General features: G+C 42.2%; 1 protein-coding gene across 2 annotated transcripts in view; it reads right to left on the reverse strand.

The window, feature by feature from the left end:
• The window catches only part of grin2aa (glutamate receptor, ionotropic, N-methyl D-aspartate 2A, a), a 168,874-nt gene that overhangs the window by 146,570 nt on the left and 2,101 nt on the right, over positions 1 to 20,203 (reverse strand). The window contains exons 1-2 of one of the 2 annotated variants that reach the window (XM_006798054.3): positions 17,597 to 17,949; positions 6,201 to 6,701 (exon numbers count right to left, since the gene is read on the reverse strand). In XM_006798054.3, the coding sequence (XP_006798117.1) occupies positions 6,201 to 6,698 (498 nt within the window). In that variant the 5' untranslated portion in view covers positions 6,699 to 6,701; positions 17,597 to 17,949. Of the gene's footprint in view, positions 1 to 6,200; positions 6,702 to 17,596; positions 17,950 to 20,203 lie in introns of those variants that run through there. The other variant, XM_087839679.1, reaches the window with a different exon arrangement.

A 20,203-nucleotide genomic window follows, 5' to 3' on the forward strand; every position in this document is an offset into this window, starting at 1 on the left:
GAATACAAGGAAAGTGAGAGCGCAATGAAACGTATACATGTTTGTTTTGGGTCTTTCGTGCCCGGAAACAAACATGTATACAAAGATGTTTGATTGATTTAAGTTAAGAAAATGAAACTTAAGCTTTGTACAGTTTAGTATGGAAGCCCATTTTCTCCACTGAAAGAAAAAAAAGGCTCCATAACTCAAAATTTCGACTTATTTTCTCAAAATTTCGACTTATTAACTAAAGATTTTGAGAAAAGTTAGCGCTGCCAATCAGTAATCTACGTAAATGACGTCATTTCTTTGTTACCCGGAAGCTGAAGCCCTCAGGTACAAATGCTACAGCTAAGCTACCGGTATTACATCCAGTCATGAACGCACAGATTGCTGAGTGTTTTCAGCGTGGCTTCAAAAATGATGAAATCCTTGTGTTATTAGCTGAATCACATGGCGTTACTATCAGCAAACGTACTCGCGAAAGCGCCAATTTGTTGCGATCTGGTTTTGAGTGCACGTTACTCTGCGTCATATGCTTTCGGGTAACAAGAAAGTGACCTCATTCACGTAGATTACTGATTGGCAGAGCTAACTCGAAACTTTGACTTATTAACTCGAAATTTTGAGAAAAGTAGCTCGAAATTTGGAGTTATGTTTCTCCAAATTTCGAGTTACGTTTCTCGAAATTTTGAGTTAATAAGTTGAAATTTCAAGAAAATAACTTGAAATTTTGAGTTATGGATACTTGTTTTTTGTTTTTGTTTTTTTAGTGGCGGAAACGAGCTTCCATAGTTTAGTTATTTAACAGTCTCTGAGTTTATCCGTTTCTGGGTCAGGGTTTCTTGTTTGTTGTTGTTGTGGGTCTGTGTGGTAACAGCGCAGTGACTGTTCAGAGGCGGGGATGTCTTGGTCCGCCCTCCAGCTTGGCACACCTGCGACAATCAACTCACCTGCTTTTCATCTGATGATTAGTCAGCTCCCTTCAGATACGGAGGACATTCCTTATTCAGCACTTGAGCCTCAAATCAGTCTCAGTAGATACTCATCTCGGTTCTGTAAGTCTGATCACATGCCCGCCTCTCACCATTCTCTCTTCTGTCCAGGAGTTTGTCCTGCTTTCCTCGATGATGATTTGTGAGTGTGAGTTGGAGAGAGAAGTCTGTTTCGCTATCGAGCCTAAAGACAGAGTGGAACCCATTGGACCATCGGCTTGGATACTTTGCATAGAGACTGTACATGATCCCTTTTTTTGCATCACTGTAAATAAACTCAGCAAACTACAATCCGAGTCTGCGTTTTGAGTCCTGCCTGCTCTCAGAGTATTACAGGGGGAAACTCTTAGATGGTATTCTCCAGAGGCTAACGTGGAAATGTCTGACTGGGAGTCAACAGCACCAAGAGATTTAGCCTCAAGGCAAACAAAACTTACACGCACGAGGTAAAGTGCACGCAAAGGCATTAAAGCATGTAACGTATACGTAGGGAATTTTCACACACATCATACAAGCGCGGAGGCGTAATCGTGAACAGACAAACATACTGAGGGTCTTACGAGGCATAATCATTGGAGGCGAGCTTCACCTCATATTTCACATGAGGATTAGCGGAAATCTGCTTGGAAGAAGGCGGCACGGAGGCCCGGCTACTCACTAAAGTAGCCGAATAAACCTTTAACTACGGAGGGTGAGACATTATATAACCTTTGCAAAGAAATGAGAGGAAACCACAGAGGCAAAGTCTGTAAGGGTCTTCATCGTATATTAAGTTATGCCCCTTAACATGTGTTAAAGTGCACAGAAAACCATTTCTGGTCAAACTTCAAGCCTGAATTTCCTATTAAACACAATGAGAAAATGTTTTTAAACCAGTCCAACCACTCCTATAACAATTTATAGCTCTGCACACCAAAAATATACGTAAAAAAGTATTGAGAGTAACAAAGAATTTTATGCACTGAAAACGATTTTTTTTTTTTTGGAATGTAGTGACTGAGCTGAAAGCATTATTACGTATTATATTATGTAAGTCACAAGGTTTTCACTCAAAAGGAACATACAGTCCATCATATCTAATGTGTAAGGACTATTTACATCTTGGATGAGCACTATGTAGGTTTAAAGCTACACAAAAGGTGCAAAGCAGAGCAAAGAGAAGACAAAGTGCTGTGATGAGCACTTTAAAGTGGAATATTTTCTCCTAATATGATGTGCTGACAGGAGAAATATAGTGTATACTAGAGACCACTTTTACGTGGTCTTGGTCTTGACTTGGTCTCGACGGACTTCGGTCTTGCTGTCTCAAATCGACATAGTGGTCGGGAGATTTGGAGTCAACAGTATCCATGGCACACAACGTAACGTTCGATAATGTGTCATGCGCAAAAGCATCAGCTCTAAGAGCCATGCTTACAGAGTGCTTTGTAGTGAATCAGAAGAATCGACTCCCATTGAGCGAGACGCGGCTCCTCACTTAATTTCCTTTCGCTGCTCAGCTCTCACACAGTTGCCCAGCTATGCTCTAATCCCTCCATATTGTGGCCAATCACATGCGAGGATATAGGATAACATCATTTTGTGAAAAAAAAGAGAGGGTGAGAGACGCGACAGTCAGGTGGAGCGTGCATCTGTCCTCTCAGTAAGTGAGTGAGTCAGTAGACAGCGGTGAGGAGGGCTGTGCGAGTGCATTGCAAAAATACATAAATATGCCTGACACGCTTAAACTTTTTTGTCTTGGTCTCGGTCTCGTCTCGACTTTGTCTTGGTCTTGACTCGGTCTTGTCTTGGTCTTGATACCCTCTGGTCTTGCTATTGTCTTGGTCTTGGTTTAGGCAATCTTGACTACAAGTCTAGTGTATACTTCTATTAGCAGTGTTGTGGAGACAAAAATCTATTTACACAATCAAAATGTAGAGAACTGTCCCCGTAGCAAAAATAATTGCAGTTTGGTGTTAAGAGTTGGTTTAAGTCTAGCCTAAGGTTAAGTCTAGTTTAAGCTAGAGTTACTAGCAGGCCTAGATACCACTTGGTATATGCCTTGCTAACACTGATTACCAGGAAAAATGTGTGTTCCCCAACCGGTCGAAGGGTTTGCTGTAGGTTGGTGACAGTCACTGTGAAAACATTTGTTAAAGTTCCCATCATACAGGCCTAAAGACTGATCAGGTGTGAGGAAAATTTGTGTATTCACAAACTGTTTGCCAAATGGTTTGTGAAGGTTGCTAAAAATGGTTAAAAACCAGTGGCAAAGAGGTTTGCAATGTTGCACCAAAAACCTTGTGATTTCATCAGTCACTTGCACATTGCTGCTTGTCACTCATAGCTTGTATGGAAATATTAATGTTGGCCTAGCAGCTGGTGGTTGCCAACCTGTCTCTAGACCTGTGTGACTGAGGCCTTAAGCAGGGAGTAGTTACAGTTTGGGTTTGAGTAAAAATACAGAAAATAATTGTAAGTCAATGTAATGTCCTGTGACCCTGAAGGAAGCACAACTAAGTGTGTGTGTGTGTGTGTGTGTGTGTGTGTGTGTGTGTGTGTGTGTGTGTGTGTGTGTGTGTGTTTTACTGAAATAGGTGGAGTGTGGCAGGTGCCAATCAGGACATTCAGTAATTCCCTTCCACTCAACATCACCTCTGGTCAAAAAGAGGGATTATCTCTTACCCCTTCATTTCTCCGCATCCCCTCTCCACCTACTCTATTCCAGCTCACACCTCCTCCCTCCTCCTCAGCCCTCTCCTGCAGCACTTATCTGCTTCTCTCCATCCCTCCTATCTGTTAGAACTGTGCCACATCTAGCATTACAGGATCAATAAACCATTACCGCAGTACCTTTAAGACATTTGTATATTTACTGTAAATAAACAAGATAATCTCTGAGAGGTTCTACAGTCTTAACCAAACTGCATGTTTTATTGTGGACCACAGGGTCAGATTTGGTGGAAAATCTGTTGAGCTACTTTAGAGGAAGATAGGCATAAAACACGAAGATTGACGCTTTTCCTTTAAGGGCAAATGGACCAAAAGATTTAAGATTTTCTTGAACAAGAGGATCTTGAAAAGAGAGAAATGTTTAGAGAAAAGTGGTAGAAAAGACTTAAGACACACTACAGCCATTAGGATGGGGAAGGAAATGAAAGAATTCAGAGGAAGTGTAGCTGTAATCTTGAGTAACATTAGCACTAACGAAACAAGCACAACAGTTTCATTGGTTTACAGCAATTATACATATATCTAACACCATAAAGCTGGTCAGGCTTTCATCGAAGTCACCGACAGCAAATGTGAGAATGTAAATCTAAAGATATTGAGTATGAGAGGTCAAACACACTCAGACTTAAGGAAACACCAGCAAACAGAAAAAGTCAAAAGCATACAAAACACAACAAACACAGTGGAAGTTATATATTTAAAAAAAATGGAAGTTGAAACCTCAGAAAACACAATGTAAGTATCTTTGGGGAGACAATAATGTGATCTAGCAACTGCTAAAGTGACAGAAGCTAAAATAAGTGAAAGATTGCACTGAGACACACTTAAAATAAGCAGTGGATTCATCGGTGTTGTCAGGTAGCAAAAGATGCATGTCATGTGTGTTTTAAATCCATGATTCATATAATACTGTAGGTACTTGTTTGGTATTGGACACTTACTGGAAGCTTGTCATGTCCGCAGCTGTTCCGTCACGTTATTGTCTCCTCAAAACACTTCTGGTATGTTTTGGTTTTTTTTGTGAGTTATGATGGCATTTTTTTGTTTCCGTTGTGTTTTATGACACATTCATTGTGTTTGTGTGCTTTTTGCAGCTTTTTGTTCTAGTTCCTGTCTTCTTGAGTAACAGTATGCTTCACCTCTCAGAGCCACCGCTCCAGATATGTCCAGAGACAGATCACTCTCTGCCTTCCTCAGCCAACATCTGTGCATGACCAAATGTACATATTTAGACATGTTTTCTCTGGATATGTTGTGTTTTTTCGGTGATCAAGAAGGAGCGAGGACTGCTGCAATACCCAGTGAGATCAGTGCATGGACAACCAGTGCATTAAAACGCAGAATGGCATCATTATTGTAACACACTGCACAGAGGAGCAGTTTTCCTCCATTATCTGCAGTGGTGAACCTTAAATTCTATGATTGTGGCAGGTTATTGTATCAATGTTGCTCGATATCACTACGTACATTTTATTTATTACTACGCACATGTGCATTTCTGTCCTCTTTTCTGGTTCTGATTCTTCTAAACTAATGAAGGTGGTAATATATATTTATAAATGGCGTTCAGTTCTACTCAACAAACTCCCAATTGCTGAGCTACAGTACAGGGAAGAATTTGTTTTGGACAAAACCGTTGTTGCTCACCTGGATGATGCAATATAGGTTTTCACTTGTATCACAAAGGATTGCTTTCTTAAAGGTGTCCTTTAACAGTTTAATATGATGAAATTATTATCTCCACATAACAATTCTCATCTTGCCCCGCTCCCTCTGTTACAATCTGGCAAATATGACAAATTCCAGGAGCTAAGCACTGACACATGAAACCACACAATCATGCGCTGTTCATCTGCTCCTATTCAGGGTTCGATGAGACTGGCTTTGCTTATTCAAATGAGGGGACCAATCAAGACTCCTGCACCATGTCTGAGGGAATCCTGCACAATGAATGGAGATTTCCCAGATTAGAGCACACTGCACCACGCAGTCAGTGTTAGCCAGGCTACGGCAACACCCACTCCTTTCACATTTCCTTCTCTTGCGCTCTCTCCTCGCCTTTCTCTTGTTTAGTCACTACATCCCTCATTCTGTCCTTTCTCCTGTTCTTTTTAAATACTTTCTCCTTCCAAACCAGTCCTCCAACACTTTTCTGCAGATACTTACCTCATCCTCCTACCTTGTTTTCGCTCCTCCACACATCTTTCTACCATCTACACCCTGGCTCTGCAGCTTCTTTTTCGAGATACCAACTGATGATATTATGTGAGGTGCAGCTATTTGGTGAGAACTCCCTTCACTCGGCAAGAGTTTGATTTCACGAGTTGTTGACGGTTATAACAGTAAAATGCCCGAAAGCCGCAACTTTTGGCAAATCACACAAAGCCAAGCAATTTAACCATCAGTCTTTTCTCATATACTTTACTCACTATTGCGTCCATCCATCATCAACAACATCTTTCCGTTCACTCACTCTACATCCTGGCTTTCACTCATCAGTTTACTTCTCCATACCTTGTCAGCCATGATCATGGACGACCCTCCATGAATGCCCAAGATTGGTATAAGCGTCTGCGAGGAAATAAAATCCAAAATCTGGGCGATGGCCTCTTGGTCAGTGCCGTCCCCGAACACCACGCCGTGGATCTTGGTTCCTGACATCAGGTCACACATGTGGGTGATGATGCTTTTTGGATCAGTCTCATTGACCAGCAGTGTGACCACGTTGACATCAATGGGGTCTTCTTTGGTCCACAGCGCTCGGATGTCCCGGTCTGAGATGTAGCGCGTGCGTCCCAGGATCACTGCAATGTTCAGGACCGGCACTTTTTCTGAGCCACCAGTTCGCTGCTTTTGAGCTGCCACGGGATCGGCTATCATGGTCAACGCCACCAGGAGAGCCAGGGAGAGCAGCGTGCTATTACTTCCGCCGTTACAGCTGCGATTGCTGCCCCTTCTACTCCTCCTCTTACTTCTTTTGCTGCTGAGGGACATACTGCCAAACCACTTCATCCCCTACATGAAAGGAAGTTGAGGGGTGAAAGAGACGGATGAAGACAGATCAAAGCGTGAATGAGATTGGAGAGAGAAAGAGGTGTGGAACGATGAGGGAGAGAAAAAGCACAGATAAGTTGTTAATGCACAGCTCTTAAAACCCACACATTCAGGTAGGAACTTTCTTTTTCGTCTTCATTTCTCCTTAGTAACTTTGTTAAACACAAACCCTGCGAGGTGGGAGATGGCCTTGTGAGGAAGTTGTGGAGGGGTGAAAGAAAAAGAAGATGACTAACAAGTATAAACTTTATGGTCACGACTGCAAGAATCAGATGATTCAGGAGCAAGCTGTTCAGTATTCAGAAAAGGCAACAAGACATTTTTATAGTGTAATAACCCAACATTTGCCAATCGGCAAAGAATGCTACTCAGCTTACAGTACAAAAGGATTTCTATGACAATAATAGACAAACTGTCAGATAGATACTTTCAGTTATGGCATTATTTGCAGTGTTTTGCAGAGCAGACAAATAAAAATGTGTGCATGTACGTGCGCGTAAGAGGCTGACGTAACAGTGGGCAGACTGAGGATCATTCAGTTCAACTTTATCTACCACAAAATATGAGAAATGGCAGCCAAAAGTGCTCTTTGTCACATAAACATCATGGCTCGAGAACAAATGATAACAGTCTTCCATTTGGACTTTTTTTTACCAACATAGTCAGTATAACTTGTAAACATTATAATTGCTAAACAAAAGTATCAGTGTTTAGTCTTAGAGTTGACCGTTCTGGTCAATTGTTTTGTCAAGAGCTGACCCAATTTTTACTACATGGACAATTTCTTGTGTAGAAATGCACTACATCAATAGCCTTTTAGGATAAATTCAATACTTTTGGCAGCTAGAGGAACAGACTATCACTCAGCAACCAGGTGTTGCCAAAATACTGGACCCACCTATGCTTACATTAGCTTAACTTGTGGTATAGCAGTTAACACATTTGCCTTATTCAGTAAAGATCTCTGGTTCATATCTGGGAGGACATTAATCCACCTAGTGTGACCCTAACTCCAGTCCCAAGCGTGGATTAATGGGAGGGTCGTGTCAAGATAGGCATTCGATGTAAAGTTTGTGCCAAATCAAGTGCTGGAAAATGAGACGGCAGCTGAAAGTACCTTCTGCTTACTTAGCTTTTTCTCACAGTGGGTTCCAGATTTACTGACATCATTACAAAGAAGACAACAATGTTTCTGCAATTTGTTTTTACTGCAAATCATCCATCCGTTTTCTTCTGCTTATCAAACCCAGCTATTATTTGGTGAGACGCTAGGTCCACCCTAGACGCCACCATGCCCAACACTACGTGATGCTGAAAAACTAGTTTGTGATTTTTTTACGTGGACTGCCGTAATCCATTATAATCAGGTTGTTCTTAAATTACCATAAGAAGCCTTCACTGGATCCAAAATTCTACAGCGAAAGCAATAACTGGAACTAGAAAAAGTGAGCACATGTCTCCCATAGTAGCTTCTCTTCACTGACTCCCTGTTTAATCCAAATTTAAATCTCCTGTGAAACCAGCTCCCAGTTTGGATTCAAGACGCAGACACTCTCTCTACTTTTAAGATTAGACTTAAAACGTTCCTCAGTTTGGCCTGGATCAGGTTACCCTGAACCATCTCTTAGTTATGCTGCAATAGGCCTCGCCTAAGAGGACATGATGCTCCATCCCTGCCCACATTGTTTTTTATCACTCCATTAATCCAACTGCTAAGCGCTCTTTTGAAATCTTATAGATCAATAAGCATTGAAACCTTACATCATGTCAACTTTTTTGCATTACAAGTTTGATTAATTTTATGGTAAATATTAAAATATCTTATTTTAATAAACATACACAAACTTTTTGATGCATGCTCAATCATCCAGGTAGGTAAATCCCAAAAACTTTTTGGGCATTTTCTTTCTTTCTACTTCTTTCTAGAAGACATTGAAAAAAATCTATAAAAGTTCAACAGTGTATGAAACCATTGGGTGCAAAGGTCACACCCAGGTTTTTATTAAATGCCTCACCGAACTGACGCGCTTTTCCAAAATACTCAAGTTGTATGGAAAGAAATCAGATATACAAATCTTTTCTAACCCATCAAAAAACCTAATGTTGCTAACACAGATACACTCACAAAGAGATTAGTTTGTACCCCATAGGTAAATATGAAGCAAACTAAATAAAGCTAAGGGAAAAAAGCAGACCAATACAAAAGGGCGAGTCTTACAAATAGCATGGGACGCTAGACAGTGCATGCCTCTGACGGAGGGGCAGAAGTGCGGCGATCGAGGGCACCTCGCTGAAAACAAATGTTTGTGTGTGCCAACGTGACTAACAGGTTAGACGGTGATCACAGCTACTCTGCACAAATCGAACAGAAAAGCGAAGCGACATCATCGCTTCTACGCAACCCCTCCCCTGTGGAGAGAGCACTCACGGCCTCCTTGAAAAGCCAGTGCTCAGCGAACATAAAACATCATCAGGCATTCTAAGACTTATGAGCAGGTGTGCTGAACAGTAGAGCGTGAGCGAGCTCAGAAAGGCATGAAACATATGGTCACATAATGCGTCCATGTGTATTGTTGACGATTTATGGATTCACTGACAGGCCCTTACGTTTTTGCATGGGTGCGGAGACCGCTGGTGCATAACTGATTCACAGGAGCTGTTGTTCAGCGTGCTGTTGTCACAGGCAGCACAGCTTCGTGAGGTCACACTCTTACCATTAACATTAAAGACAAAATAGCATAGAAAGCAATCAACAGGGTGGCAAAAGTTTTCATGGACAGACAGCAGAACAGAGTGATTCATGTCTCTGAAAGGTCTGGGCCACAGGCCAAGGAAGAAGCGATCTGCTTTTTGTTCAGACTGTAAAGAGTTTGAGAACCTCAAACATCCGATCCTCCCCATCAACTAGTGCACATACTTGCATCGCATGCTTGAATCCCTCTGAAGGCTGCAGGGGCGAGCACAGCTCTCTATTCACCAGCCGTGTGGCGTGCAGTTTCTTTGTCAAGTGCCTTCAGTGGCCCTTTCTGTTGTTTTTGTCACAAACATTTTGGCCTAATCATGGGTGCCTTTCAGCCTAAGAAGTGCAATGAAATGCTTTTTATTTTCTGACTTTTTTTTGTTGTTGTTTATGACCGCTCAACACAAACTGCTTGAAACACAGAGAAAAATTGTTCTCCACTGTCTATTTCAAAGTATAATGATAGTTTCAGATTACTTTCTGTAGGCTAGAATTTGTCATACCTTGTGATTTTGTAATGAAATTGAGACTCCAAAGGACGGGCTCTAATGTGAGCTGAATAATGCATGTGGGCTCAACTGTGTCATCCTGTGTTTTTAAAACAAGCAGAGGAATGCTTGCCCCCCCACCCATCTCTTGCCCAACTAAGCAGAAACACTGAGAGAAGAGACCGGAGAATGAATCATCCAAAATCTCAGTCCATTCACTGCAGAGAGCGTGCTGATGCCTAATGGATTCCTAGTGTCTCTGTCAAGAAGTCGTCATATTCCTTTGTCAAAAAGCCTCAGGATTACATGCAGGCTTGCCCTGGCAGCTTGTGAAGTAATTGAATTCTATGGGAGTGGCTTTTGTTTGAATTCAGGCTGTAAATGCATCATACATTACTTGGAGCGATCATCTCCATCCTGCTTCACTAGCCGAGAGACAAAATAATCACAAAGTCCTTCCACACAGTCCACTCAATAGTCATATCCATCCATTCGCTTCCGCTTATCCTTTTCAGGGTCGCAGGAGGTGCTGGAGCCTATCCCAGCTGTCATAGGGCGAGAGGCAGGGTACACCCTGGACAGGTCGCCAGTCTGTGGCAGGGTTAAGACACAGAGACGGACCACCATTCGCACCCACATTCACTCCTTTGGGCAATTTGAATTAATCAATTAACCTATCCCCACAAGCTACATGTCTTTGCACGGTGGGAGGAAGCCGGAGTACCTGGAGGGAACCCACGCAAACGCAGGGAGAACATGCAAACTCCACACAGAAAGACCTGAAGGTGAAATTGAATTCAGGACCTTCTTGCTGTGCAGCAACAGTGCTAACCACCGTACCACCATGCCACCGTGTTGCTCAATAGTCACAGTTTGATCCAATTAGCAAAAGCTTCTATTTCATCATTTAATTGTTTGTTATTATTATTCATTTTTGCTCTCTTTTCTCCTTCCTCCCCTCGCCTGGTTCTGCCAGAGGTTTCTTCCTGTTAAAAGGGAGTTTTTCCTTCCCACTGTCAACAAGTGCTTGCTCATAGAACTCATCTGATTATTGTATTTTTTCTGTTTTCTCTGTACTATTGTAGGGTCTTTATAATATAAAACACCACGAGGCAAGTGTTTTTGTGATTATTAAAAGTATTTCTTCAATTCAGTATTGAATTGAACTGAACTGAATTTTGTTTGTGTAACATTACCTGTGGAGCAGATTACATTTACAGTTTTTCAGAAGAGAACTTGAGCAGAATCTGTTAAAGAACAGCATTCCAGTCTTATGTTTCACCATTTAAAGGCCTTATGAAGCCCACACAGTCTGGAAAGTCTCCACAGAGGAGCTTTGGTGGACATGCTCTTAACTAAAACAACACTGTTCTATAAATGTGCACTGTGCATGCATGAATATTAGTATTTGTTTGTTAGTATTTGTTTCTCGTGTTCTCTTGAGATGATGCACACACACACAAAACAAAACAGATAGCAAGCTGTTAGACAATTTCATGAGATGCAGCATCCGTCGTGGAAAATGATTTAGGGAAAGTGCACACACGCAGCCTTTGCTCTGAGTAGCCACAGCGACGACACTCAGCACAAATCAGTTTCATAAAAAAGGGTCAAAATGGCACCAATTTGGTGTAATATGGTATTTATAGAAACAGGCGAGTCGGGGATGACAAGATTATTTTTCAGTTCCAATTGGTGCCGTGGAAATCTGACAAACAAAAGAGTGTTGTGGTCTTTTTGGTTTTTTCTTTTCCTTGTCACAACTCTGCAGCAGTACAGGGATATTTTGGGGCGATGAGAAAAGCAGTAGAGGATAAAAAAAATAGAGGAAGTAAAGCAAGGTAGGCAGAAAAAAAGTGGTATAATAAAAGAGGGCAAGAAATACAGAAGGAAAGGGAGAGAGAGAGAGAGAGAGAGAGAGAGAGCACCCCCAGCCAAATCGTATTGGGCAGTTTGTCGTCACACAAAGGCTACCGTTTCTTGGCACCACAACCGTAAATGATGTTTGGCAGGCGCATCCATACTACTGGCTAGTGTTCACACATGCACACATACACACACACAGACTGCTATTTCCTCACGAGCATGAGGCACAAAACAGATCCTCCCTGTGCGTGCGCGTATTAATTTCAATTCTTCACTCTTGGTGATCCGTCAATAAGAAAGTGAGGCGCTTTTATAGGTATCATTTCATTTCCTGTTCTACATATTCAATCACAGGACGCTCTCCACGCAGACACTTCGGCAATAAAAAATCTCTCTTGCTAAGCCACGGCCGCAATTCCCTCGTGCTTCACGGTCACAAACCCCACATTTCCGATCCGCACACAACTAGATTTCACATGCATCAATAATTCAAGCTGCATTATCTTTATGTAACGGTTAATATAATTGCATGTGCCGCCGTGGCCACATTTGTTCTTTCTACTATCTTCTACGCGGTATAAAAATTAGATTAACATAGTTTACACACTCTATGATTTATTTACACGGTCAGAGTGGTTGATACTGAGGGTGATAAGTGTGATTCTTGCTATGCCACAACCCAGGGCATGGATGTGTGGGTATGTATGCGTTACTTTCTGGTTTTTAAAAGAGTGTCCCAAATACTGCATGCTTTTCATTCCATCCCTCACTAGCTCATCTGTGACTTCATTCATCACTTCATACCTTCACTTATCCATCTGTCCTCACTTTCATCTTTCATACTGCATCTTTATGCCGTCACGACCATTTGCTACCAAACTGAGCTAATTTGAGGCACTGTGTGTATTCTCAAAACCATTATTCTCCATTTGTCATTTTTCTTTAGAGCCTGACCCATATATGGGGGTGGATATATGAGCCGATATTAGCAGTTTGTTGAAATATGGTATCTGCATTTCTAAGGCAAAAATGTTTGAGTTTGTCCACCAGAGGGAACTATGAGATTCTCTCTCTTGGCACATGTTGTTGGAACACCACAACCGCAACAAGCAGACTGAGAAAGAGCATAAACAAACAATCCACGACTCTACTGTCACATTACCTTTTTATGGCTTCACAAATAAATGCACTTAAATGTTAGAGAAATCAGTTTGGGTGTCTCAAGGAAAAAAATATTGTCCCGCGTAGATTTGATTAGCAAATATTGGTATCAGTATCGGTCTTTTAGCGGTCAGGTTTTGTTTTTCCTTTTCTGTTTTGTTTCCCTGCACATATTCTCCACTTTCCTCTGTCAAGATCTGAAACTAAACAATTTATTCATGTTTTGGTGCAACATATTTTATAGTCATAGTCGACCCTATGGTACAGTCGCTGGAATAGGCTCCAGCCCCCCAAAGACACTGAATTGGATAAGCAGAAGCAAATGGACGGATGCATATTTTACAGTCCAGACTAGCCTTTTTGGGGGTAGGCTTTGCTTATTTCAGCAAGATAATGCAACACAATTTACAATTTTGCAGGTATTGCTCCATAGAGGTTTCACAGTGAAAGTCTGGGTGCTAAGATAGCCTACCCTGCTGGAATCAAACAAAGGGGAACTTTCATTTGTTGCAGTATAAGACACTTATAACACATATTTGCTGTCAAAGCAGTTTTTAATGAGGGGAAAGCTGTTTCTTTGCACCATAATCTAACCATTTTCTTCTCATTTTAATATTTTACAACGCTGCAGCTTATTTATTGGCTTTTTAAACTCAGTAAATAACATGCTTGCATTTGGATGCCCCCCCCCCCCTCTGTATTGTTTCTCTTCCTGCCCCCACTCCATACTTGTAACACTGTGCCCAATTACACAAAGAATAATTCAAAAATAGCTAAATACTAAAATAATTCTGCTTCGTTTTCCCTTTCTTTCCCCCTGCACACTTATTCTCCTATTATTTTGCAACTAATTTCATTCATTCCCCAGGTTCTCTATCCCTCTGTCCTTTTCTATTTCAAGAGTTTCATTCTAAAATGAGATTTTTCCATTTGAAAAAAACAGACACCAGGAGAAGGAAACCGTATGAATACCAATGTGCTGCTGAACTTATAGGTCTACTTTCCTTTGCATACGAACTAAGCATGCGAAGGAAGATTGGATACTATTTTTTCCAAAAATAAGACTGTAGTAAAGCTATTTTTCTTTCACCGACTAATGGATTTCACCTTCTGTCATCTATCACCCGTATCAAAAAGAAGCCTCTGCTAAACGCACAAAGAGTTTTAAATTCTCGTGTTTATAAGAACTGTGTAAGGAGAGGAGTCAAAAATGTGCTACCTTAAGAGACCAAGGGCCAACCTTCCAATTTGGAAACTGAAGCCAACAAAGAAATCCCCAAACTGTATTTACTCTAGTGACTGCTTCAAGTTGGCTTCAGAAGTGAATTGTTCTCCACAGATGCACAGATGTTAAAATGCCCAACTTTATAGCATTAAAAAGCATGTTTACAGCCTGGTACAATTAACCATTTTGGTCCCCATTGTCAGTGTACCAAGGCAGTGATGTAGTGGTTAGCACTGTCGCCTTATAGTAAAGTGCTTTGGATTTAAAAATCCAGCCTGGGTCCTTTCTGCATGACAGACTGAATGTACCTTATGACATCTGGGAAAGGCCCCAGCCTCACAACCCTAAATTAGTCATAGCAACTCCGTGGGGGGGGGGGTCATTTATTGTTATTATTTGCAGGAGTAAGGGGCATGACCGCTTTGATCAACAGGTGTCTCAACACAGGCACCTGAAGCCTGACTTTGAATAATCAGAGTCACTGAACAGGACCTCTCCGCTGTGTCTCTGCTGTTGATTCCCTTTGAGTGTTTTTTGTGGAAATATCTGTGCTACATTAGCATTAGCATTATCTGATAGCTTAGCACCCCACCCTCTTATCTACATATAGTCACTTCAGGCTCCAACAAAACAAGCGGATCCTTTAAATTGCAGAAGCTGAAAAAGTCACGGTGGTTACATATAAGGTCTACATTGTTTTTTAAAAATGCTCATTAAAATGCTGCTAAACCCAGTTCACCAAAACCTGTGGAAGTATAGTGTTTGCAAATTAGCTAACAAGATTTGAGGTTACACTGCCAAATCAGTTCTCTCTCGATGGAGACTAACAGTTGTATAATATCTTTAATGATTCTGGGGGCTGCTCTAATACCTGCCAAATAACCATAACAATGTAATCAGGGCCAATTTTTTGTTTGAGCTGAGGCGCAACAAATTTCTGACAAGCTTGCTGACATAATGTGCCTTTTGTTAGACACAATTCCTCAAACTTTGCTACACAATTCCCCATATTCCCCTCATATTCCTCTCCTTTGTCACCTCATTCCTCTGTCCATTTTTTTTCCGGTCATTCTCTCATCCAGTCTCTCTCAGGCCCCAGCCATCTGCTCTGTGTGCCCTGACATGTGCATGAGCGCCCGTGAGAAGCCCAGTGGAAGTAATCGTCTGTTACCACTCAGGCTTCACCGTGTTGTGTGCCCACTGCGCATACCTCTTTAGCTCCCTGCAAACCCACTGAGTGTATGGGCACAAGAGAGGTAGAGAGAGAGAGACAAAGGAAGACATGAGATTGCTTGTGTTCTCTCTTATAATGGATGTGAACACAATTGTGCGCTCTCTCTGCTTCTTTGTTCTCCATCCATGCACCTGATGCCCCAATATACACCTAGCCGCCCTCCTGTCCCCCTCACTATACCGGAATTCACATTATAATTTGACACCTCACTCATTTACTTTCGGCTCTTTTAGTGCTAAATGCATCAGTCACTTTCTGCTTCCTGCTCTGGAGCCTGTAGTAATCCCATGTTAGAGCAGCGTCTCTCTTTCTCACTTGCAATTTCAACGTGCTGTGATCGGCACGATGGGTAAAACATCTGCAGAAGAACGCTATTTAGACCCATGAGTAGGTTCACGTGCTACTTGATCTTGCCTTGTGGCATCACAAAGAGATCCAGATCTCGTAGTGTTTCTGGTTTCGCCCAATAAATAAGCAATCTTTTCTCCTAAACCATCCCCGAAGGCCAGAGTCAGAGGTGATTTCAGGTGTTATTCACCCGTGAAAAGCACTGATGAATCCGAAGCACACGGACACTGCTGTGCAGGAGAAATCTGCTCTGTGCTCGACTTTAAAGTTGTCAGAGGGTATCCTCTAACTGAATCACTCTCTTGCTGTCTTCTGCTAATTCTGTCTTCATCTATATGTAAATAAAGGGCCATTAAAAATCAATCACAGCTATCTCCCCGTCTCTCTCCCTCAAACACATGGAGAAGATCTCGCTCTCCCGCTCTTTTATCTTCTCACACTCCCCATTTTCTCTTGACTCCCTTCTCCCCTGTGTCTGCTGTTGCTCCTGTTTGGCATGCAACACTTTGAAGCTGTTTGGGCGCACGCATGCAAGCAAACGTTCACGTTTTTTACTCCTGCACGAGAGGGGAAAACCCTTCAACCGTGCACTGTAAGGCCTGATTCTACCTGGATGGAAGTAGTGGGTTTTAATACATTTGATCCTTTTGATGTCATGAAAAAAAAAACTGGCTTGCCTTTCCATGGGCAGCAGCCTCTGGATGCAGGGAGAGAGGGGGAAAGAGAGAGAGAGCTTTTCCGTGATAGAACTGCGCTTTAACAACGTGACTGAGGGAGCAGGAGGAAGAGAGAGAATGTGTGTGCGTTGGGGCTGGGAAGGGGTAGATGTAAATTCATTTGGATCTCCCCGTTTGGTTCAGTGAAGCCAATACAATACAAGTGCGACCCCTACTGGTGAAAGCAAAAGTGGGCCTGAATCCCCCACTTGGCTGAGACGCTCCTCGCACAGTGAAAGAGCTTTCTTTTCTTTTTTGAGCTCGTTCTCACTTCGTGTCACAGTTTAAGGGTGGAACAGGCACGATGTGCATCTCCCTTCTTTAAATTACAACTTTAAAAAGAAATTAACTACAGGCCTCCTTGATGTATGATGATTGTTCATTCTGATGCGGGATGAGAGGAGCTGGAAGTTGTGCCAACAATTGGGATGACTAAAAGAAAAAAAACGTGGTGTCCAACCTCTGAATAAAAGAATACTCATTGCTCAATCATCCATCTTTGTTTTTATCGGCTAAAACACGCTCGGTTTCTTGTGTCGGTGGTTATACTTTGAGAAACTGGAGAAGAGGAGTGCACGAGCCCCCAAAGATCAGCCGAAGAAGCTGTTTTTTTTCTCTTTTTTTCCTCATAGCCGAGCTGACAGATTATAGCTCTAGGTGTGCCAATGAATTTAAGTTAAGGGAATAAACTGGTGTGTGTGTTTGTGTGTGTGTTTCTGTGTGTGCTGTACGCGCTGTGAAGCCGCCTGCGCTGCGCTCACTGCGCCAGTGTAAATTAATAGAAAATTATAGCGCTTGACGCGAGAGGCTGGACTGCAGAGTTTGCTTTTTTGTTTGCGTACCGACTCCCTTTAATCGTCTTCATCCACGTTGATCTTGTTTTATTATTATTCTAATTATTATTTAGAGCGCCGCGTCCCTGCGGTGTGGTGCCGCACTTTTTGGATGAGGGACGCTTGTGGGTAAAACAAAAAGGCGCCAGTGGCACTCGCCGATCAAGGGAGATGGGGTGGGTGGGGGGTTATGATCATCAAAACCCATTTTCGGAGAGCAATAAGAGATACGGCAAAGTACTTACAGCATCTCCCTTCCACAGAGCTCCAAAACAGTGGTGTGAGATGGCATTGCAACAGTCCCCTCTATCCTCCGAGAAACCATGCAGCCACTGATGGTCTCACAAACACTGCACAACAGGAGAGAGAGGGGGGGTGAACAAAAAATCAACGACTCTCTCGCAATGAATTATTCCAGCGTGTCCAACAAAAAAGAAAAGAAAAGAAAAAGAAAGAAAAATAAATGAATGAATGAAATCCCCCGTTTTAGCACTTCACAAGCGCGCCGCTCCGAATAAAAAACATTGTAATCCAATCTTCATTGTGTGTGCGCCTGTGCTGCTGATTCTCCACTGCAATCTCCGCTGGCCCCGCGCATGGTGGGGGGGGTGGGGGGGGGTTCAACCTGCCTTGGTGCGATTGGAGCTCCCCGTATCCCGTTATTCCTGTCCCGGGAGGAGAGGAGCGCATAGGGGGAAGATGCAGACGCCGGACGCGCACATAGACGCACACGCACATTGACCAGTACAGCAGAGGCTCCGGCAGCCTGCGAGCCGTGCATGGGACCCTCTCCCAACGTTTCTTGCCGTTCACGCGTACGCGCGCGCGAGCATGTGTGTGTGAGAGAGAGAGAGAAGGAGAGAGAGAGCGTGCTGGCGTTTAGTCAGCGTGTGTGCCTGCGCGCTTCTGCAGAGGCAGGGGCAGCTGGATAGATGGACGGACTGGCGGTCCGTCGGTCTGTCGCTCTCCCTCTCTCTCCCCTGCTCTCTGCGCTAAAGCTCCATCAGGCAGCGGCTCTGTCCAAAAAAAAAAACCCCACACACAGTTGGGCTATATCACAAATGAGCGAGAGAGCACATTTTACCTTCCACTCCCGAAACGTTACACCATTTCAATTCTTATTTTTGTCAAGACTAATCTTCTTTTTGACAGCAGCGGCCCCCTCCATTCATTTTTTTCCCCAACACAATCAATCCTTCCGGAAAACTACAGTAGAGCACACCATAGGTCCTACAGTGCAAAAGAAAAATATAATGTTAATATAACGTTATTATTGTACAATAAACTACATGGAGTGGATTTTTTTCGCTTTGCTTACTTTTTAATGCAGAAATCTTCGCTGGTGATCTTTTACTGAACATGAATTATTTTTGCACTAATGCCTTGGTTCTTGTTGATGTTCTCATTGGCTCATTGCTCAGATTAGAGCCCACCTGCTGGTTTCTTGTCGTGCTGTGCCATACTACAAATTTTAGCATCCATCCAATACCAACTAAATAGAGTCCCAGTGTTATAGATATACCAGTACTGATACTTTTAACCTATAAAGGCAACTTACGTAGGGAAGAGCAGTGTGTTATGATTTATGAGCTAAATCATCACCGTTTGAAAATTCTGAACACATTTTAATGACCACTAAATCACTGTGATTTTTAGTTTCCATAATACTTAGTTAATACAATAAAATACACCTTTCAGCTTTTCATATATTTTGAAACTGGGTGTTTTGGAGACATGCAATGTAAATGTGCCTGTCTTGAAAGCACTGTGGGTCAGCTTCTGTTGTTTAAATGCACTATAAATAAATTAATAAATAAAATTAATGTGACAGTCAACACAAACGGGTTATCCTCTAAGATCTACATATTGAACTTAGAAACAAGGATAGAAACAAGATATCGACCCTATCACGCTACTATCGATCCAATACCAATACCAGCGTTCGTAGTGATACTATAAATATTTGGACTGATCTGCATTTAACAAAGTCACTGATGTTGTGTAGTAGCTTAACTAGGACTGTTTCTGACTTGGAAACAAGGGTCACAAACCTGTGGTGTAAGTCTTCATCAGTTCTCTCATTTCAAACCTTAAACCAAGCTGAGCATTGTTAAAATACCACAGTCTAGCTGCGTATTGTTGTTGACCATGTCAGTCCATTGGTGACCACAGTGCACCTATCTTCTGATAGTTCCTTGCAGCAGAATAAAACACCATGTCACAGAGCTGAAACCTTTTCAAACTGGTTTCCAGTCACCAGATTTCAATCCAGTAGAGCACCTTTTTGGATGTGGCGGAACAGAAGATTTTCCCCATGGATGAGCAGCCGACAAATCTGCAGCAACTGTGTGATGCTGTCATGCCAAATATCGACCAAATTCACTGAGAAATGTTTCCAGCACCTTGTTGAATATGTGCCATGAAGAATTAATGCAGTTCTGAAGGCAAAGGGTGGTCCAATGTGGTACTTGCAAGGTGTGCTTAATAAAGTCTTTGAAGAGTGTAGTGAGATTATCAGCACTTAATTATAGCTATAATTATATTACAACTAGGTTTATAGTACCAGTAAGATACCAATAAATGAAAGCAATTGGGAGTACTTAGGGGCAACAGATAAAAATATGCAGGAACAACCAGTGATGACCGCTTATTAAAATATACAAAGTCAATGGTATCAGCAACAAACACAAGTCATCGAGCATAATTTGGATTTCCTCTTTCAAACAGACCTTGTGATTATACTTTTGTAAAAAAAAATAAAATAAAAATCTTCTAAGCTCAAAATACTGAAGCAATGATGTATCTCACATTGGTAAAAAGAGAAGCAAGTGGCGAGGTACGCAAAGTCTAAA

Source organism: Neolamprologus brichardi, chromosome 4, assembly GCF_056152115.1.
Source record: "Neolamprologus brichardi isolate AB-2024 chromosome 4, ASM5615211v1, whole genome shotgun sequence".
Taxonomy (NCBI): Eukaryota; Metazoa; Chordata; class Actinopteri; order Cichliformes; family Cichlidae; genus Neolamprologus; species Neolamprologus brichardi.